Source organism: Microtus oregoni, unplaced genomic scaffold (genome assembly GCF_018167655.1).
Source record: "Microtus oregoni isolate MIOR12 unplaced genomic scaffold, Mior012 000011F_ref0000422, whole genome shotgun sequence".
In the NCBI taxonomy this organism is placed as follows: domain Eukaryota; kingdom Metazoa; phylum Chordata; class Mammalia; order Rodentia; family Cricetidae; genus Microtus; species Microtus oregoni.
The window spans coordinates 51,202,607-51,224,850 of NW_024543070.1; the positions used below are offsets into that span (position 1 = coordinate 51,202,607).

At 42.0% G+C, this 22,244-nt stretch overlaps 1 protein-coding gene across 6 annotated transcripts in view; it reads left to right on the top strand.

The window, feature by feature from the left end:
• Positions 1-51: 51 nt before the first annotated feature.
• Uimc1 (ubiquitin interaction motif containing 1) overlaps positions 52-22,244 on the top strand; it is an 81,350-nt gene continuing 59,157 nt past the window's right edge. For 3 of the 6 annotated variants that reach the window (XR_005975028.1, XM_041660421.1, XM_041660418.1), the window contains exons 1-2: positions 52-188; positions 12,919-13,073. Coding sequence is in view for 3 of the 6 variants with exons in the window: in XM_041660421.1 (XP_041516355.1) it covers positions 12,927-13,073 (147 nt within the window). In the remaining 3 variants the exon portion in view is untranslated. Of the gene's footprint in view, positions 189-8,952; positions 9,058-12,918; positions 13,074-22,244 lie in introns of those variants that run through there. The other 3 variants (XM_041660420.1, XM_041660422.1, XM_041660419.1) reach the window with 2 other exon arrangements.

Below are 22,244 nucleotides of genomic sequence, written 5' to 3' on the forward strand. Positions count from 1 at the left end.
AAATCTCGCGAGGTTCGGGCTCTGCAAACCACGTTGGGGCGGAACCCTGAGGCGCAATTTGTTTTGATACCGGTGGAACTTTGCAGTGAGTGCGGTGACCTGGAGGAAAAACCGTGGATGGTGATTACTACGCCAAGGCGTCTTCGTTCCAGGCAGTTCTTAGCTCAGGGCTCTCATCTTTGCTCACGGTGAGCCGCTGACTGACACTAATCATTTCTTTTTGTTATATGTAGGAAAATTTCTCCCATTTCTTTGGTAGGGAACCGAAGGACCAGATTCTAGAACTGTTTTATTTAGGAATTCGTTAAAGCAGACGTGGTAGCCGGCTGTGGTGGCGTGCGCCTTGAATCCCAGCATTGAGGCAGGCGGACATTTGTGAGTTTGAGGCCAGGCTGGTCCGCAGAGAAACCCTGTCTCGAGAATCCAAACCAACCAAACAAACAAAAACAAAAAAACAAAAACCCATAAACACACACAGAAAGACAGATATGATGGTACACAGGCCCTTTGTCTCAGCACAGGGGAGTTGGAGTTAGGGGTTGTATGATCAGGAGGTCGATGCCGGCCTGGGCTATATGAGGCTCTTTCTTTTTTTTTTTTTTTTTTTTTTTTTTTTTTTTTTTTTTTGAGACAGGGTTTCTCTGTGGCTTTGGAGCCTGTCCTGGAACTAGCTCTTGTAGACCAGGCTGGTCTCGAACTCACTGAGATCCGCCTGCCTCTGCCTCCCGAGTGCTGGGATTAAAGGCGTGCGCCACCACCGCCCGGCAAGAGGCTCTTTCTTAAATAAAGCTTGTTAGGGGGAAATTCAGAGGTCAGCAAGAGGGCTCATCTAAGGCCCTGGGTAGACCTGTGACATCCTGAAATGCCCAGAAGGTCATTAATTGGTGATTATCTAAGTCTGATTCCAAGAGCTCCTGAGATTACTACATAGCAGGAGGCTTTCAGATAAAGAACAAAAGCGCACATTTTCCCTCTCAAAATAGTCAATCCAAACACACCCGGCAGTCACCCGGACAGGAAAATATCCATTGGTAAACTATCTGCTAGAGGCTTATAATAGTATAAAGCCTACGTAAAATGTAAATTAGGACACTTGTCTCTCTGGCTATTGTTTACTCTCACCCCATTAAAGTGGTTTGTTCCCCAGCGGTCTCTGCCATTGCCCACTGCCATCCCTTGATGACACGTTACTCTGTAATAAACTTGTCTATCTTATATAGTTCGCTCAAAAAAAAGTAGCTGATCGAGGTGGCTCATATTTAAAATTCCCAAATTTTCAAGATTAAGGCGAGGGAAATGCAAATTTGACGCTAGCCTGGGCTACACAAGGAGACTGTTTGAGGCCACGGAAGTACTCTGGAAGTGGATGCGGATGACCAGGGGTTCAAGGCAAGCCTCTTTTATAGTAGATCCTCAACGAGACAAAACAAACCCACAAAACAAAACCCAAACAATAAAAAGTAAGGTATGGTGGTGCATGCCTGTGGTCTCATCACCCTGGAGGCTGAGGCAGGAGGATTGCCATCATGTTTTTGAGGTCAGAGTGGAGGCTAATGCCATCTCAGTCTTAGTCACTCTATGGGGTCCAGATGAGGGAGTTAGATCCTCTTCTTGGTCTGTGGTGTTTGATCAAAGTTCTTGGGCCTGTTTTTCTCGATAAGATTTTAATTTATTCTTCCTGGGCGGCGGTGACCCAAGCACTCAGGAGGCAGAGGCAAGTGTATGTCTGTGAGTTCAAGGCCAGCCTGGTCTACAGAGCGAGTTTCAGGACAGGCTCCATTGCTACACAGAAAAACCCTGTCTCCGAAAAACAAACAAAACAAAACAAGCTGCTTGTAAAATGGAATCTCTCAAGGCAAGACAAAGAGATCGAATCTGAAAAGCCACTGTTTCACATGATAATGGAGTAAAGTAGGGCACAGACTTGAATTATTATTATATTATCATATATATATTATATTATTATATTACTGTTATATTAGGTATCTTATTATTATTTGAGGCAAGTTCTCTCTATGTAGCCATGGCTATCCTGGAACTCGCTAAGTAGACCAGAGTGCCCTCGAACTCCCAAAGGTTCACCTGCTTCTGCGTTCCGAGTGCTGAGACTGAAGGTGTGCACTCATGCCTCACTTTAGGCATCATTTTCAGGCAGACAGTGAAGTGACAGATGCCCCGATCCAGGATTCTAGTTTGCTTTTCCTACTGAGAGTTGAAATTTCAAAATAACCAAAGGAGCCAAAGTTGCTTACTGAGATAGTGCTTGTCTTCCTGAAGACCTCTCAAAGGATCAGAAACAACACACTAAGCAGGGTGTGGCAAGGCAGGCCAGTTAACCGACAGTTTGGGAGATAGAATTGGGAGACCAGGAGTTCAAGGCTAGTTTAAGACACGTGAGTCACTGACTCGTAAAAGCAGAAAAGGGCTGTCTCGGTCTGTAAAGGTGCTTGCCACCACGCCTGACAACCTGAATTTGATCCCTGGGACTCTCCCGCGGTACAAGTGTTACTAATGATTGGGGTTGGGTGGGCAGGGTCAAGGTTGAGTGTTTCTGTGTTCGTTTCCTCTCATTCAAAGAGTTGAAGAAATAAGGTGTGCCTTTTCCGTGGCTGTGATAGACACCAAGACTAGTCTAAAAATGACTTAGAAAAGGAAGACTGTATTTGGCTTACAGCTCTGGAGGGAAGGAGGCCCGGAGCGAGTGGCTGGCCAGACAGGGGACGTGCAGCCAGCTGTCACTCTCAAAGCCCACCCTGAGGGATGTACTTCCTCCAGCAAGGCTCCACCCACTAAAGGTTCTACAACCTCCCCCAACAGCACCACCAACTGGGGACTAAGTATGAGTCTATGGGAGACATTTCTCAAGCCAGTAGATAAGGGCTCACAAAGATTTACAAAAGAAGCATGCTATCTTTATTTGGAGCAAATCAATAATACATTTTATGAGTATCCCTCTATAAAATGATTACAAAAGACAGTAGGTCATATGAGTGAGGGCACTCAAGGGCTCACGATGCACCTTGCAGGTTTTTTTTTTTTTGAGTCTAAAGGAAGGTGGGGCTGGTTACAATGGGCTGTATAGTTTAGGTGGTTTTCTTCTTTGATTGATAGATTAGTTCATGTATTGACTTTTCCTAGTGCACATGTCCTTTCCCATAACGTATCTGATTTTAGAAATATGCACATACAGCTATGCATAGGCATCATGAGATGGTAAATAGAGGATTCTCCTTAAAACATTTCTAGATATTTTGCTTTGCTGCACATCATCCAAAACCAGTTCAGACCAGATTGTTCCTTCTGTTCTTCATATCTGAATATATTGGGCACACACTTAAATAGAAACTGTCTAAATTTGATTGTTACTAGGGGTGGAGAAACTTCTGCTCAGAGATAGGAGTATGTGTAGCCTGATGCAGACTGGGGGTTGAGGTTTTGAGTTTGCTAGGTATATTGTTTGGAGAGGAACATGTGTATAGTACATACAGGTGAAGGAGCTGGGGTGTCAAGTGTATTGTTACAAGAGGATGCATGTGTATATTTATAATCCAAACTCAAATAGGGTCCTCAGCTCTGCTATCTCCTATGCATGCCTGCCGCAGACAGAGGGTGGCGACTCGAGATCAGTCCTCTGGCCTCCACAGCTCATCATCTCTTCCGCAGACCCAAACATGTATACACACACCAAGTAAATAAATGTAATTAAAATAAAAACCAGTCTATACTTTCTTTTTTCCTTTTCCTTTTTGTTTTTTTAAGAGACAGGGTGTCTCTTTAGCTTGGAGCCTGTCCTGGAACTTGCTCTGTTGACCAGGCTGGCCTCAAACTCGCAGAGAGCTGCCTGCCTCTGCCTCTTGAGTACTGGGATTAAAGGTAGATGCCACCACCACCTGGCTCCATTCTGTGTTTTCTTAGGGCCAAAGTATTTGTGACATTGAGTTTAACTCTTTCTCATACCTAAATCTAAATAAATGCACCTTACTTATAATTTTATTTTTTAAAAAATATTTCTAGATGTATTTATTTTACTTCGTTGCTATCCTGACAGTTAATGCTGGGGAAGCTTATTAGACATCTAAGTGCAACATTCAATAAACAAGTAAATATAGGTCTGGAGTTTTGTAGGACTGAGTTGGGGGTTGACCCTAGAATTCTTTCTTTCTTTTTTTTTTTTTTTTGGTTTTTGGTTTTTCGAGACAGGGTTTCTCTGTGGTTTTGGAGCCTGTCCTGGAACTAGCTCTGTAGACCAGGCTGGTCTCGAACTCACAGAGATCCACCTGCCTCTGCCTCCTGAGTGCTGGGATTAAAGGTGTGCGCCACCATCGTCCGGCTGACCCTACAATTCTATCACTTGTATTTTCTTTGCTTTTTTGGGGGGTTTTAATTGGGTAGGATCTCTTTTCAGAGCCCTGGCTGTCCTGGAACTCACTATGCAGACCAAACTGGCCTTAAACTCAGAGATTCACTTCCCTCTGCCTCCTGAGTGCTGACATTAAAGGTATGTGCCACTCTGCCTAGACACTTGTTTTGTAAACTCACTAATTTTGCTTCTCTTTGGCTCTTGATAGTTACTGTTTCGTTTGTTTGTTTATTAGACAGTCTCAGAGTCTGAAGACTGCCTTTGAACTTGCTGTAGCTGAGGCTGACCTTAAGCTCCTGTTTCCTCTCCTGTATATGTGTGTGCCTCCATGTCTGACTTCATCCTAAAATCCTGTTATGCGCTGCATGGTCAAGGACTTGGCATTGTCTGACTGAAGGCCCCTGTGGGAGAGTGGGAGCTCCTCGTGCTGCTGCTGAGCCGCATTCCCTTCCTTCCACTGAGAGTGCTGCACAGTATGTTCAGATCGTCCTCAGCTACACAGGGACGCTCTGCCCCAGAGACAGTGCTCTGCGTGAAAACCACAGTCTTTAAACATTTGGCGTGTGTGTATGCTCACATGTGATGTATGTGAGTGGGGCGTGTTTGTGCAGTGGTGGAGGTCAGATGACAACTCTAAAGAGCTGCTTCTCATCTTCCACCTTGTTGAGGCAGGGTCTCCTTTGCTGTTTATACTGTGCTGTATGTTACGTTCGAAGTCATTTGCCCATGAACTGCTGTTTTGAGGCCTTATGTGATACCTGCTCCCAGCTTAATTCATCTGAATTCAATTTACAGATATTGAGTGTTTTCTTTTGGCTGGGCCCTTTGCTACCTGCTGAGGTTACATGGGCAATATTTTTAATCTTTATATCTTTCTTTGTTTTGCATATATGTGTGTGTGTGTGTGTGTGTGTGTACGTACAAGAAAGTGTGCCATGCCATGTATCCAGAGGGGGGAGGACAACTTGTAGGATTGGTGGTTGGTACTCTCCTTCTGCCAGGTGGGTTGTAGATTTGGTGACAAGTGCCTTTACCTGCTGAACTGTCCTGCTGGTTCCATGGGCAATGTTATAAGATGGCTTACAAGTCTTAGGGAAGCTATAGATACATGTGGTAAGTAATAATAGCATATCATGGGACACAATATCTAAGCAGCCGAGGAAGCAATAGGTTATAAATAGTTGAGCTGGCTTTTGAAGGATGGTTTAGAAGTCAGTGACATAGGGGAATACAGTAAAGATATTCCAGAATTTAAATATTACAAAAAAGTACTAAGAATAATGTACTTGTGTTCTGCTATCCAACTGTTGACAGCTTGTTATTTATTATTATCATTACTCTTTTGAAGACAGGGTCTTGGAATACAGCCCTGGTTGGCTTATTGCTTTCTGTGTAGCTCAGGCCAGATTCCAACCTGTGGCAATCCTCCTGTCTCAGCTTCTTGAGTGCTTGGATTTTAGGTGTGTGCTATCAGTCCTGGTCTTGACATCTATCTGAAGTCCTGTTTATTCCCACTTCTTCTTTACTTCCTCCTCTCATTTCCATGTTATTACCATGATGTATACCCATCTATCTATCTGGTCCATTAATCTATGATTTTATATTATTACCATGATGTGTACCCATCTATCCAACTGGTCCTTTAATTTATGATCTTCATACATAGTTTTTTGCAAACTATGAGCTATTTATAGTTTATATATATACTATATATGTAATCAGCGTAATAACCAGGCTAGCTTAATATGAAACAGCAAATTTTAATGAGGGGATAGCTTACAACACCAGGGATCCAGCGGTGAGCAGGAGATAAAAAAAAAGAGGGCAGCAGGCTCAAGCTCGCCAGATTTATATGTAAACATTAGCTCGAGGCGAACACGCCCCCTAAGGGGGCTGGGCTATCCCTTCATCTCCCCCTTTTGTCTAAATAAGACAGAACTAAACCAAATACAACTATATACAATAATAACAAATAATAAATATAACAAACAATATTGAGAACAAAAGTTTTGCTAAACATTCTATCTCAAGGAATCTAAATAATGTAGAGAGTAACTACAATTATCTAATCTTCAACTCTGTCAAAGATCTGAGAAGGGAATTAATATTACTTAACAAACGAGAGATATCCAAGATATGCAACAAATGACAGAGACAACTGACTACCTGGGCAATCACCCAAAGTCTCGTTTGTAATGTTGAGTCAACCAGCTTTGGCTAAGGCCTAACATAACTGACATACCATTATTAAAGGCAAGGAACTTTCTTAGAATTATCCTACCCTGTCTTGGCAAGATAAGACAATCCTGTTTTATCCACTTATGGATGTTTTGTATCTTTATCAGTAGTTGAGGTATGTGCTTTTCTTAACCCAAAGGCCAGTTCTGCCAAGAAGACAAGCTCCCAGTGGAGTGTCTTTGGTGCTCAACGTTCTCTCGGGAGTAGAGTGGCGTTGCCAGGAGTGATTGTGTCTCGTTGGCACAGAATTCTAGGTTAGATTAAAGGCCATATTCTACAGCTCTTTGAAGAGGCTGAAGATCATACTATCTATACTAAATATAATCTCTATGTATCTAAAAAACCAGATTAACCTAAAAATAAATATGACAAACATATAATTCTCAATACCTATCTAACTTGAAGACTAAGAGAATAAACAACTGTCCAATATATGAAGACAATGATCTTCAACTGTAAACAATGTCATTACATATCAAATGTAAACAATGTTATTATATAAATAGTATCAGAGGTAGAAATGTACATTGTAATATGGTAGATGTGTCAATACAATATAGACAAAGTTATAAGCATACTCTTATACAAAAATAGAGGTAGGAACACTCACATTTAATGTTATGGTTTTGGTCCCTTTAAGAGACAAGCCACACCCATTCTCCTCCCCATCCGCTGAGGCAGGCTGATCTTCAGCTTCCTTCCGGCCTGAGCTCATTCTCTTTTCCATCTTCCTCTCTGAGAGGCAGCTTCACTTCTGCCTCTCTCCCCACTTCTCTGCTTCCCCCCTTCTCTGTCTCTTTCTCCTCTTCTCTCTCTCTCTCTCTCTCTTTCTCTCTCCCTGTCCCCCTCTTCACCCTTCCTCCTCCATAACTCCCTGAATAAACATTCAACCTCACCCTGCATGTCGTGTCTATCCATGTTTCTGTCTTCTGCCTGCCCGCCATGTGTCTCCCTGCCTGGAACCAGCCATTGCTCTGGGACCAGCAGCCGTCTCTGCCTGGGGCCCACTGCCTGCTGCCACATGGCCCGCCACCACTGCTCTGGGACCAGCAGCTGTCTCTGCCTGGGACTGGCTGCTCCCAGGGCCTGCTGTCTGCCGCCACATGGCCCACCGCCACCTTTTGGGACCTACAGCATTTCTGCTGCCTACTGCCGCGGGGATCTTGCAGCATTTTTTTAAAAAGAATAACATTTAATATTTAATATATACTGTTTTCTTTAAGTTTGTGCAAATCTTTTAATATTTGTTCATATTTATTGGCTTGCTATTATTTCAGTAAGACTACCACTACTCCCCCCCCCCCTACCCCCCCCCCCCTTTTTTTTTTTTTTGAGAAATGTAGCCCTGGCTGGCCTGGCTTGTCTGCCAAGGCCTTCTGAGTTCCAGGATTAAAGGCCTGGCATCAGCAAGATTTGTTAGGGGCTATAAAATGTTACATAGGATTCAGTTGAGCTTTAATTGTAGAATTTTATTGTATGAATATTTCATGTTTTATTCATCTTTGCTGTATTAGATATTTCTGCTATTGGCATTTATTTTTTCGAAGAAATGGGCTATCTGGAACTTATGCTCACTTGTAGAAGTTTCAGTATTTTAAAGCTTTGGTTTTATACCTATGTATGTGTATGAATGCCAGACTTGCAGAGGTTAGAAGGCATTAGATGCCTAGAGCTGGAGTTACAGGCAGTTGTGAGCCACCCTATGTGGGTTCTAGTAACCAAACTTGGGACCCCTACAAGAGCAGTACATGCTCTTAACCACTAAGCCATCTTTCCAGCCACATCTCTATTTTTCTACAAATGACATTTTTTTTTTTGATTTTTCGAGACAGGGTTTCTCCGTAGCTTTTGGTTCCTGTCCTGGAACTAGCTCTTGTAGACCAGGCTGGCCTCGAACTCACAGTGATCTGCCTGCCTCTGCCTCCCGAGTGCTGGGATTAAAGGCGTGCGCCACCACCGCCCGGCTACAAATGACATTGTTATAAAAAATGCATCACATCAAATCATCAGAAGTGTTCCATTCTAATTGCGACGTGCCATAGCTGAGTTTCAGGGTGTTCTGCTTTCTACGGAGACGATCAGACATTAATTTACTATCCGAGAGTTTCTAAGTAGTTACGTAAATATTTAATTTCAATGTAACTCAGAATTCATACAAATAAAGTGCCAGAGGAGGCTTGATGTAGCAGAGCTGATTTCGAAGATTTTACTATAGGTATTTGAGACCCTAGAGGTTTCCTTCAAACCACGGCCAAGTTCTAGCCAAAGCACTCTTGAGAGCGTGGCTTCCGGGTGGTTAGTTCGGCCCACGCTGCCCCGAGCCTGCGCCTGCGCGCCTCGCCCCTGCCCCGCCCCCGTGCTCCCCCCACCCCCTCGCGCGCTCTCCACTTTCTGAGGAGTCGCGGCCGCTCGCGACCCCCAGCGTTCGGGAGCCGCTCAGTGGAGCGGCGGGAGCCGCGGTGAGTACGCAGCGCCTCCGTCTCCTGCGGCCGTCAGGGTCGCGCCTGCTTTTCGCGCGTAGGCTGGTCGGCCGGGCGGGAGCCCACGCGGGGCCGCGCTGGCGGCTCGGGACGGGCCTTTGCTTCCGAGCCCCTGGTGCTCCCTCCCCGCGAGGGCGGCCCGCGGCCTCCTGGGCCCTGCGCGCCCACAGCCTCTCGGGAGCGAGCTGGCTTCGTCGTCTCCGGCCCGACTAACAGACTTAGAGGACGGGACTAGGCTCCCGCCTCCCCCACGCTACTTTGGTTGTCGAGTGGGAGTTGGTTTCCCTAGTCCCTCGCCTAAGACACCTCCCGGCTCTCTCTGGTGGTCCTGGCTTTGAACTCACTGCGTGCCAAGATGGCCTCTAACTCGCGATCCTCCTGCTATAGTCAGCCGAGAAAGACTGAAACCTGTGCTATCCACCACTTTGCGTCGTTTGTAGAGCGGCTGAGTTTCCCCGGTGGACGATGACAGGCAGAACCGTGCGAGACCCGAGTGTGGTCTCTGCAGGGGTGGAACTGGGCATGAATCCGGTCACTTGACTCCTGTCTAACTACGGTTTAGTCGTTATATCAAACACGGGCAACGCTGAGGAGGAAGTGAGCTCGACGTGTAGGGCTTTCGTGTTTGTTTTGAGAGACAGTGCTCTGTAGTTACGTCAAAGAAAGTCTAGTTTTAGAATCAGATGCATCGTGTGTCGTCTCAGCAGAGCCATTTGCTTTTTTTTTTTTTTTCTGTTTCCCAACGTGTTAGTGAGTGATGCCTACCATGTAGCAAGAGTTCTTGGGAGGAATAACCTGTAGTGGGTATGAGATAACTAGAAGTTTGTCCATTGATTCTGTCAGTGATAACTATTATTGCTCAAGGTGTGTTTAGAATCTTATTTATTTATTTGATTTTTCGAGACAGAGTTTCTCTGTGTCTCTTTGGAGTCTGTCCTGGAACTCACTCTGTAGACCAGGCAGGCCTCGAACTCACAGAGATCCGTCTGCCTCTGCTTCCCAAGTGCTCGGCGTGCGTTACCACCTCCCGGCAGAAATCTTCCATTTTTGCCTGTGTGTGGGCATATGTGGGTTTGAACACACACACACCTTCCACTGAGTTTTATTTCTACCTCCTTTTAAGGAATAGTGTAAGATTTTTAGTTCTAAATTTTATATGCTTTTTGTTTAATTTATTCATAAGGATATTATTATTTTGATTTTGATTTTTTTAAGACAGGGTTTTTCTTTGTAGCCCTGGCTGATCTGGAACTCGCTCTGTAGATCAGACTTGACCAGCTTGGTGCTGAACCCAGAGATACCCCTGTCTCTGCCTCCCAAGTACTGGCGGGGGTAAAGGCGTGCACCACCACTACTGGCTAGGGTTTTATTATTTTTTTATGCTGTTAGAAGTTAGTGTGTAGAACATTGGTTCTTAATCTGTGGATCTTGAACCCTTTGGGGTCAACCAACCCTTTCAAAAGGGTTACATGTCAGATATCTTGCATTTATTTACATTGTGATTTACAGCAGTACCAAAGTTACAGTTATGAAGTCGCAACAAAAAGAATTTTTTGGTTGGGGCCACTATAACATGAGGAACCTAATGGTATCATCATTAGGGAGGTTGAGAACCACTGGTGTAGGGAGATGACTTAACTTACTGCTCTTCTAGAGGACTTAGGTTTGGTTCTCAGCACCTGTGCATAAAACTCCAGTTCCAGAGGATTGGGAGCCCTCTTCTGTCCTCTGCAGGCACCAGACACACAGTGGTACACATAATACATGCAGGCAAGAAACTTAAGTCTTCTAAAAAAGTAGAATCAGGTGATGGAAAGATGTGTCAGTGGATAAGAGCATTGACTGCTCTTCCAGAGAACACTGGTTTAAATTCCCTGCACCCCACCTGGTGATTTAGAACTGTCTGTAACTCTGCCTATAATTCTGTCAGTGATAACTATTATTGCTCAAGGTGTGTTTGAAATCTTTTAATTTCACCTGTATGTGTGTACACGTGGATATGAACACACACACGAACACACACACACCTTCCACTGAGAAGGGCTGCCATCTTCTGCCCTTTGAGGCACCTTAATTAACCTACCTAGAACCTCCACCATAATCTTTGGTGATGAAAGCAAACATTCTTTCTTTTTTTTGAGGCATGATCTCTCTATTTTTTTCAGTGTTGTTTCTACCTTACAATCCTTCTGCTTCAGCATGCAAGTAATCTGGTATTATAGGCACATGACAGAGCCAAAGCAGACTTGTTTGCTTTGTTCTTTGTCTTGAGAAGTAATTCAGTATTTTCCCTTTAAATACATTGCTATCTAAATTATTACACGTGGTGATATTTTGTGTATGATGTAACAAATAAAGCTTGCCTGAAGATCAGAGTGCAAAACTAGCCACAGCAGTTAGCCACAGAGGCCAGGCAATGGTAGCACACACCTTTAATTCCAACACTTGGGAGACAGAGGCTCTGTTATAGATCTCTGTTAGTTTAAGGCTACCCTGGGCTATATGAAATTGATCCAGTCTAAAAGAGAAACAGAGCCAAGAGGTGTGGCTCAAATCTTTAATCCCAGTATTTGGGAGTCACAATTTTAATCCCAGTGCTGAGGAGGTGGAGACTGGAAGGGATGTGACTGGGAAATAAATGACAGGAGCTCATTGCAATCTGAGGAGCAGTCCGTCTGAGGACAGGATCACCCTTTGGGACTGAGGCAAAAACTCTCTAGTGGCTGGCTGCTCTGCTTCGCTGATTCTTCAACTTTCACCCCCTGATAGCTGACTCCAAATTCTTAATTTTTTTTTAAATACTTATTTATTTATTATGTATACAGTATACAATATTCTGTCTGTGTGTATGTCTGCAGACCAGAAGAGGGCAGCAGACCTCGTTACAGATGGTTGTGAGCCACCATGTGGTTGCTGGGAATTGAACTCATGACCTTTGGAAGAGCAGGCAATGCTCTTAACCACTGAGCCATCTCTCCAGCCCCCCCAAATTCTTATTTTTAAGACCAATTAGATTTCACGCTATGATTATATAAATATATAAACATTAGCTATGGAATTTTTGGGTTAGTCCTTTATCAGATTGAGGTATTGAGGTTTTTGTTGTTGTTAAATTTGGAGACCATAGTTCTGTTATCTGGGTTAGCTTCTACCTTGTTATCTTCCTGCTTCTGCTTTCTGATGTGCTGGGAGCAATTGCGCCTGATTAAGAGTATTAGTATTTGCTTTAAAAGATCTTTTGGGGGCTGGGGAGATGGCTCAGAGGTTAAGAGCACTGACTGGAGAGGTGGCTCAGTGGTTAAGAACACTGGCTGCTCTTCCAGAGGTCCTGAGTTCAATTCCCAGCAACCACATGATGGCTCACAACCATCTGTAATGAGATCTGGTGCCCTCTACTGGCCTATAGGATATATGTAGGCAGAATACTGTATATATAATAAATAAATCTTATTTTTTTTTTTAAAAAGATCTTTTGGGTAAATTGTTAATGTATACTTGAGGAAATCAGTTGTGTAAATTAATGTATAAGGAGCCAAGATAAATTGTTTTTATGCTATTGAAATTTCACTAGAGAGATTAGATTTATTTGTATGTGTTTATATGGATGTATACATATGTCCATCACCTGTATAGATAGGGATATGCATACAAGTATATATTTCTTTGCAGAAAAAAAATGACAAAAATTTTAATGAATAGTGAAAAGTTCTAAAATCTAGAATCATTTCCCTTAAATGGCTGTCATTTGCTTTTACATGACCAAATTGAATAGCCTCTTGATTAGAAATATCCTCTTGATTAGAAATATACTTTGAGTAAATTATTGAACTTGCATTTCAGGCAAAAGGATGCCACGAAGAAAGAAAAAAATTAAAGAAGCCTCTGAAAGCCATAACTCAGAGAAGAAGGATCGAGAAACCACCAGTCCCGTCAGTATAAAGAAGAAGCGTAGACTTGAGGACTTATTCATAGTGATATCTGATAGTGATGGAGAGGTCAGTATTTGACATGGAGTTGTAGATCTCAGGCTAGGCCTCTTTACCCACAAGGGTTTGTTTCAGCTGTACCTTCACACTAGCTTGCTGACTTTGTGTAGTTTTTACTTGATTTTCTATAGATTTCTAAGTGAAATTATGGGTTATTTAAAAGAAAATAGCTATGCTGTTTGCTGGGGATAAATTATAGTTTCCCTTTTTATAATATGTTAACCCAATATAATATTTTAGAACTCCTAAATTGAACCAAATATAAAGTGTAATTTTTGTGTGTTTGGAAAGCAAAGAAAATGTGGATGCTGCTTGGGCTGGAGCTTGGGCTTTGTACATGCTAGGGAAGCACACTCTCAACTGAGCCAATAAGGTGCATCATGTGGAAAGGCTTCTAGGAGACAGATTTTTCTAGATTTTAAATCTTCTCCTTTATTTACTATTTCTCTTTCTTTCTTTTTTACCTGCCTGTTAGATCAGAATCAGTGCATGATGAGCCAAGCCATTGTCAATGGGAAAAGCATTCATTTTTCTCTGACTATAAATTTTAGAATTGCTTTTGATTCCTTTTTTCATCTTTTACCCCATATTGATTGCCACATGCTTTAGGTTTTACCTCTTCAGTGATCTCAGATCTGTTTCCATTTCTTTGCCTCTTCATCTTCTATGTAGATTTTTTCAAAAGAGTACATGTCTCTTCTGCCTTGTTTTTTCTCCCTACATTTCACTTCACTTATTGCAACTATTTACTTAGGTATGTGTTTGTGTGTGTGTGTGTGTGGGGGGGGTGTTTGTGTGTATGCCCCTATTCACATGCATGGAAGGCACGGCATGAACATCTTTGGCTGATCGTTGTAAACACTTCCGTATTTCGGTGTGTTCTTCTTCTGTTCTTTTTACTTATTGCCACATTGCTGTATTTGTTTTACTTTCCTTTGCTTTTCCTTAGTTTTTTTTTTTAAATTTAAATTTTTCTTCTTCTTCTTCTTCTTCTTTCTTCTCTTTTTGGTTTTTCAAGACAAGGTTTCTCGTAGCTTTGGAGCCTGTTGTGGAACTAGCTCTTGTAGACCAGGCTGGCATTGAACTCACAGAGATCCGCCTGCCTCTGCCTCCCAAGTGCTGGGATTAAAGGTGTGTGCTATCACCACCTGGCTTGAAATTTTAATTTTCTTATTGAAAAATAGACCTTTTTCATACAATATACTCTTTTTATAAGATTTTACCTCTCCCAACTCCTTCCGGATCCTCTTGAATTCCTCACCACTCAAATCCATACTCTTGCCCTATCTCATTAGAGTACAAACTAGCATCTAAAAATTAATAAATAAGGTAAAATAATATCAAGCTGAAATAGGATGAAACAGAAGAAAAAGAATCAAAGAAAAAGTCCACGAAACATATAGATGCTGAGACATACAAGTTCATACTCAGAAATCCTTTAAAAACACAGCAGGAAAACTGTAATGCATACCCAAAAGACCTGTAAGGACAAAAGAAAAATAGTGCCCAAACAAAGCATTATGAGACAGAGAACCTCCAAAAATGCCTTTGAGTTTGTGTGCATTTTCTACTGCTGGGCATGGGTCTGTTCTTAAGAGTGTTTTGTGTACCTAGTGAGACTCTGTTGGAGAAAGCTGACTTTTCCTTTCTGAGTGGTTATCAATTGGAGATAGCTTCTGGATAGGGATGAAGACTTGTTTCCACTTTTCCTCTCAGCACTGGGACCCCAACTGGCACAGACCTGTGCAGGCCCTATGCATGCACCACAGTCTCTGAGTTCATGTGTGCTTTAGTCCTGCTGTATTTGAAAGGCGCTGTTTTCTTGGTGTCCTCCACCCTCTCTGGCTCTTAAAAGTTTCCCTCCTATTTTTCGGCAGGGTTCCTTGAACTCTGAGGGGAGGAATTTGATGAGACATCTCTTTTAGGACTCGGTGTTGCAAGATCTTTTGCTCTCTACACCTTGTCCCATGTGGGTCTCTGTTTTTATTCCCATTTACTGTAGAAGGAAGCTCTCTGAGGATGGCTGAGCAAGACACTGATCTGATTCCATGCTTGTGTGACCCTTTTCCTTAGTTTATGTGTGTATTCTGTGAATATATACCATGTGAGTTGAGGTACCAGAGGCCAGGAGAGAGTGTCAGATCCCTTGGAGCTGACTGATGTGAACCACCTGATGTAGGTGCTGAAAACTGAACTGTAGAATAAGAAATGATTCTAGCCACTGAGCCATCTTTCTACACTGCCCCCACCATTTAGCTTTTTTGGAATTTAAAAAATACTTTAAAGACTGTTGTAGGATATTAAGAAGCAGTTGGTATTAGGAAGAACAACTTTTTGACTTTGCCGGTTGAAAATCAGTATAAGCTGGGTGGGAGTGGTGCATGTCTTTAATCCCAGCACTTGGGAGGCAGAGGCAGGCGGATCTCTGTGAGTTTGAGTCCAGTCTGGCCTACAGAGCTAGTTCTGGACAGCCAAGGCTGTTACACAGAAAAACCCTGTCTTGTAAAACAAACAAAAAGAAAATTGGTGCCTTTAATCCCAGCACTCGGGAGGCAGAGGCAGGCGGATCTCTGTGAGTTCGAGACCAGCCTGGTCTACAAGAGCTAGTTCCAGGACAGGCTCTAAAACCACAGAGAAACCCTGTCTCGAAAAACCAAAAAAAAAAAAGAAAAAGAAAATTGGTATAAATTATTCCATATTTCTTCTGACTTTTGTATTGCCTATTATGCTTTTCAACTTGAGTGTTAATCAGCTCTTTTGGTTTCCATTGTGGATCTTCTAGTACTAGGTCAGTTTCCTGATATTTTTTGGTCCCATAGAACTTTTGCTTATATTAAAAAATTTTAAAGTTATATTTTAATTATTTTCTGTGAATGTGTATAGGTGCATGCTTGTGGAGGCTAGAGAGCAAGTTTTTGGAGTTGGCTCTCTCCTGCCATCTGGGTTTGGGGGTTGGACTCAGATCATCTGGCTTGGTAGCAAGCATATTTACCTCTGAGCCATCTTGCTGACCACTGCCATGCTTGTTTGTTTTTTTGTTTTGAGACATAGAGTTTCTCTGTGTAGCCCTGGTTGTCCTGAAACTTGCTTTGGAGACCAGACTGGCCTCACTGAGGTCTGCCTACCTCTACCTCCTGAGTATTGGAATTAAAGGCATACACCACCACCACCACCACTGGGCTCAAATAATTTTTATTTTTTGTTTCTGTTTTTGTTTTTTTCCCCGAGATAAGGTTTCTTCAGCTTTTTTGGAGCCTGTTCTGGAACTCGCTCTGTAGACCAGGCTGGCCTCATACTCACAGAGATCTGCCAGTATGTATGTGTTCTTGCATGAATTTATGTGTATCTCATACATGTAGGTGCCTGTGGAGTCCAGATGGTGTCAGATCCCATGGAACTGGAGTTACAGGCATATTTGAACTACCTGATATGGGCGCTGGGAACCAATCTTTGATCCTTTGTAAGAGCAGTTTTTTTTTGTTTATTTGTTTTTTTAAATAATTTGTTTTCATTTTATTTGCACTGGTGTTTTGCCTACGTATATGCCTGTGTGAGGGTGTCAGATCTTGGAGTTACAGACAGTTGTGAACTGCCACGTGGGTGCTGGGAATTGAACCTGGGTCCTCTGAAAGAGCAGTCTGAACCATCTCTCCAGCCTACAGTAAATATTCTTAATTGCTTAAGTATGCTTAAGTATGCTGAGTTAACTCAGACTCCAGGTTTTACTTTTTTTTTTATTATTTATTTGTTTGTTTATTTCGAGACAGGGTTTCTCTGTAGCTTTGGAGCGTGTCCTGAAACTAGCTCTTATAGACCAGGCTGGCCTTGAACTCAGAGATCTGCTGAGTGCTTGGATTAAAGGTGTGGACCACCACCAGCTGGCCAAATTTTATTTACTTTTAATGATTCTTCTTGACCCCCCTTTTTTTTCTCTCAATATTTTGAGACAGTCTTATTATGTAGCTCTGACCTGCTTAGACCTTTTTTTTAAAAAATATTTATTTATTATGTGTATAGTGTTCTGTATGCATGTATGCTTGCAGGCCAGAAGAGGGCACCAGATCTTATTATAGATAGTTGTGAGCAATTGAACTCAGGACCTCTGGAAGAGCAGTCAGTGCTCTTAACCTCTGAGCCATCTCTCCAAATCCTAGAACTTGTTTTGTAGACCAGGCTGGCTTTGAATTAACAGAGATCTTCCTGCTTTTGCCTAGCAAGTGCTTAGGTTGAAGGTATGAGCTAGTGTGCTTAGCTGTATTTAAATATTTCTTGAAGAAAATGTATTTTTTTTTTAAATATTTATTTATTTATTATGTATACAATATTCTGTCTGTGTGTATGTCTGCAGACCAGAAGAGGGCACCAGACCTCATTACAGATGGTTGTGAGCCACCATGTGGTTGCTGGGAATTGAACTCAGGACCTTTGGAAGAGCAGGCAATGCTCTTAACCTCTGAGCCATCTCTCCAGCCCCCTTGAAGAAAATGTATTACCTGGGGTATAAGTCAGTGGTCAAACATTTGCCTCGCATGAATAAAGGCCTTCTAGGTTTGATTGCCAGCATTATAAAACACAAAACCACTATATGTAGTGGTGCAAGCCTTTAATCCTAGCACTGGGAGGCAGAGGCAGATGTATCTCTGTGAGTTCATTTTCAGTCTGGTCTACATGAGTTCCAGGACAGCCAGGGCTACAGAGAGACCCTGTCTCAAAAAACAAAACAAAGCTAAATGCAAAAAACAAGTAACCTGCTGGGCAGTGGTGGCACGCATGTCTTTAGTCCCAGCACTTGGGAGGCAGAGGCTGGCAGATTTCTGTGAGTTCGAGGTCAGCCTGATCTACAATAGCTAGTCCAGCACAGGCCCCAAAGCTACAGAGAAACCCTGTCTTGAAAAACCAAAAAAAAAAAAAAAAAAAAAATAGCTCCCACAAAACTCATAAGTACCCAAGAACTAAAGTACTCAAAACAAAAAGTACCCAAGAAACCAATAAAATGTTGTGTTTTCTGGTGTAAAAGAGGCCTGGGAATGCCTTCTTTTTAACATGGAAAGGTGATAACGTAGTCATGATATAATTTGGGCTTTAGTTCTGCCATCAGCATAAATTCTCTCTTGGGTTGGCTCCAGTCCATGCTTTCAGCTCTCTTCATCCAATGGTCCTTGCACCTCCAGTATTCTCGGGTTTCCACTGCAACCTAGGCCTCTCACCTTTATAGTTTTATACATGGCTCAGGGTCTCCTTATATGGACTCTGACCCTGTCACACATTGCCTGGCCTCAGCCGCTCTCAAAAAACATGGAATACAGGACACTATGACCTTTGTCATTTTTTCTCTTCCATGATTGCAAAATTAGTACCAAAGGAAGACATTGCCAAGTCCTGGTGTTAGTTCAAGATGTATTTTTTTTTAATATTTATTTATTTATTTATTATATTATGTGTATAGCATTCCTTCCACGTGTGCCTGCAAGCCAGAAGGGGGCGCCAGGTCTCATTATAGATGGCTGTGAGCCACCATGTGGTTGCTGGGAATTGAACTCAGGGCCTCTGGAAGAGCAGTCAGTGCTCTTAACCTCTGAGCCATCTCTCCAGCCCCCTCAAGATGTATTTTTACTCCATTGGAGTACAGCTGTGTTAGCTTTTGTGTGCTGACCTTGAAACTTCTCTTAAGTAGTTGCTTTGAGGAGCAGGGAATGCCTTTAATTTAGGTTTTCTTCTGTTAAATGCATTTGATTTTCACAAGACAGCCTCCATTGGATTTTTCCCTGAAGACACCTTTCCTAGTGTCCTACTATAGCTCAGTTTTCAGTGCTAGGTACAATTCTGTCTTAAAATTCCTACTGCCAAGCTGGGTGGTAGTGGCGCACGCCTTTAATCCCAGTACTTGGGAGGCAGAGGCAGGCGGATCTCTGTGAGTTTGAGGCCAGCCTGGTCTACAAGAGCTAGTTCCAGGACAGGAACCAAAAAGCTACGGAGAAACCCTGTCTCAAAAATCCAAAAAAAGAAAAAAGAAAAAAAATTCCTACTGCCAAACAGCTTGGTTTATTATCTTTAAATTCAGCTTTACTTAGGTTCTCAGGATGCAGGCAGAATGAAGATAGATTTCTGGTCAAATGTAACATAAATGACCTCTTTCCCAGTTCCTGATAGTCATTGTTTTCCTCTGAAAATGCATGGGCTGTACCCTGCTGTTCATGCTTTTCTCAGCATTCTGCCCCCCCCCCCCAAGATTTATTTATTTATTTTGTAAAATGTTCTGTCTGCATGCATGCCTCCACACCAGAAGAGGGCAGCAGATCTCATTATGGTTGTGAGCCACCATGTGGTTGCTGGTAATTGATTTCAAGACCTCTGGAAGATCAGCCAGTGTTCTTAACCTCTGAGCCATCTTTCCAGCTCTTCTCAGCATTTTTGTCTTACAGGCTCCCAAATTTCCAAACACTTCCATATTTCTACCCCCTAACCAGTTCCAAAGACATGAGAACCACATGGAAGACAGGCTTGTCATAGCATTGGCCTCACATCTTAATACCAGGCCCTGTCTCAGTTGCTTTACTGCTATGATAAAATACCCTGACAAAAGCAACTTAAGGGAAAAAGAGTTTCATTTGTCTTACACTTCCAAAGTCATATAGCCTGTCATGGCAGAGAAGACATGACAGCAGGCAGGGGAGGCTGCTGGGTAACAGGAGCAGGAAGCTATTGTTTACATTGCATCTATACTCAGGAAGCAGACTGAACAGGAAGGACAGACTGAAAAGCCTCAAGACCTTCCCCTCGTGACCTACTTCTTTGCAGTGAGACTCCCACTTGTAAAGGTTCTGTAATCCTTCCAAACAAGGCCACTATCTGGGAAGCAAGTATTCAAACAAACGAGCCAATGGGAGCACATTTCACATTCAAACCACATCTCTACTTCTGGTTTCGCTTGCTCTTATGATTTTTCACTGTACGTGATGATTGATTAAAGTACCAAATCTTGCATCTGTGCTCAGTTTTTGACCTTAATTTTGTGCTTCCTAAGTATGATTTGCCTATGATGTAAGTCTTTTAATGTGTTGCTAGTTGTTTTGAGATAGGGTCTTTCACTTTGTAGACCTGGCTGGCCTGGAACTTACTGTGTAGATCAGGCTTGAGAATACTGATAGAATTTGTTTGATATGTTATGTTAACAATTACTTTTATAGTGTGCTTTTCATAATTTTGTTTATTGTCTTACTTTGGGCATTGTCTGGTTTTTCAATTTTGATCAGTATTTTGACTTTTACTTTCAATCTATGTGGTAGTTGATGGATTTATTTTATTTTATGCTTTTTTATTTAATAGCATAATTTCCTTCATTATTAGAAAGTAGAATATTAATATACTTTTCTGCTTTTTTCTCTCCAAGACAGGGTTTCTTTGGGTAGCAACCTTGGCTGTCCTGGAACTCACTTTGTAGACCAGTCTGGCTTTGAACTCACAGAGATCTGCGTGCCTCTGCCTCCTAAGTGCTGGGATTAAAGGCGTGCACCACCACTGCCTGGCTGTATTTTTCTTTTTTCAATGTAAAAACACAGTTCTCACCTGAAAAAGGATAAGAGAAAGTTTATTCTGAAGCCAGATATGTGTGACCATAGCCTAGAACACAGATTGAGGTTACCCCAAGTTCCGTGTTCCAGTGTGGTAGCAGTTTCATCACATTTCTATGATAACAGAAAAAAGAAAGTTATGAATCAAAGCGTTTTTAAAAAAAACATTGGTAGATACATTAAGTAGGTGGTTATATATCAAAGTAGCAAAATCTCAGTTATAGGTTTTAAATACTATATGATGGCTTTTAGACTTTTGGGTGGTGAATACTTGGGTTTTTGTTAAAACATTCTAAAAGGATTTTATCTGTTAACCATAGGATGTTAGGTCCAACACATAGGTAGGCAAAGAATGGGTCTTTACGGGGTAAAGATAGCCCAAGATAAATTGTAATTAGGACCCAAAACGTTCCAAATTTTAATCAGTACATCAGCCTTTGTAGACAACTTCTTTCCAGAAAAAGTGTGTTTCGCGTTCTCACTTTTATATTATTTATTTATTAGTGTTTATGACATAGAATGTGTGTAGGGTAGAGGACAGCTTTGTGGAGTGAGTTCTCTTCCACTGTTCTGTGCGTTTCAGAGATCTAACATAGGCCATCAGGCTCTCATGACAAGTGAAAGCCATCTCACTGGCTCCTTTTGTATTTGTCTCTAATTTTGTTTTATTTTTAGATCTAAAATTAAGTATTTTAAATATTTACTGTTTTCTTTCTCCCATTTTTTTCTCAAATCACTTTTGCTTGTTTACTAGATTTGTTAAAAAGGTGTTACAAGTATAGCATTTCCTGAGTTCTTAAATGTTTTATGATGTTTGTTTGATGAGATACAGAATTCTTTGTTTAAACATTTTTGCCTTGTTTTTATTTTTTTAAAGATTTCTTTTATTGAGCCGGGCGGTGGTGGCGCACGCCTTTAATCCCAGCACTCGGGAGGCAGAGGCAGGCGGATCTCTGTGAGTTCGAGACCAGCCTGGTCTACAAGAGCTAGTTCCAGGACAGGTTCCAAAACCACAGAGAAACCCTGTCTCGAAAAACCAAAAAAAAAAAAAGATTTCTTTTATTTATAATATTTTCAGTGTTCTGCCTGCATGTATGCCTGCAGGCCAGAAGAGGGCACCAGATCTCATTACAGATGGTTGTAAGCCACCGTGTGGTTGCTGGGAATTGAACTCAGGACCTCTGAAAGAGCAGCCAGTGTTCTTAATCACTGAGCCATCTCTCTAGCACTGTCTGTAATTCTTTAGTTTATTGCCTTTAGGCTTTGTTTGTTTGTTTATATTTTTGCTTTTGTAAGCTGATTTTTGGGATATCTACTAACTTTCCTTTTGAGGGTCAGTTATTGTGTCTCTCATCTGAATGTTTTAGGAATTTTTCTTTTATTTGCTTAGTATTTGCTTATCAATTTCTCTGGGAAATTGATTCTTAGAGAATGATAGACACTTTTTTGATTCATCCATCTCCCCACCTGAAAGTTTTCTTGGGCTACATTGAATATTTTGTTTCTGTCTTCAGGATCCTCAAACATGTATCATCTTTGTCTCTATTCTCTTTCATCTGCTTTCTCCTAGGCTTTTTTTTAATTGCTTTTTTTATTTCTTTTTTTGTTA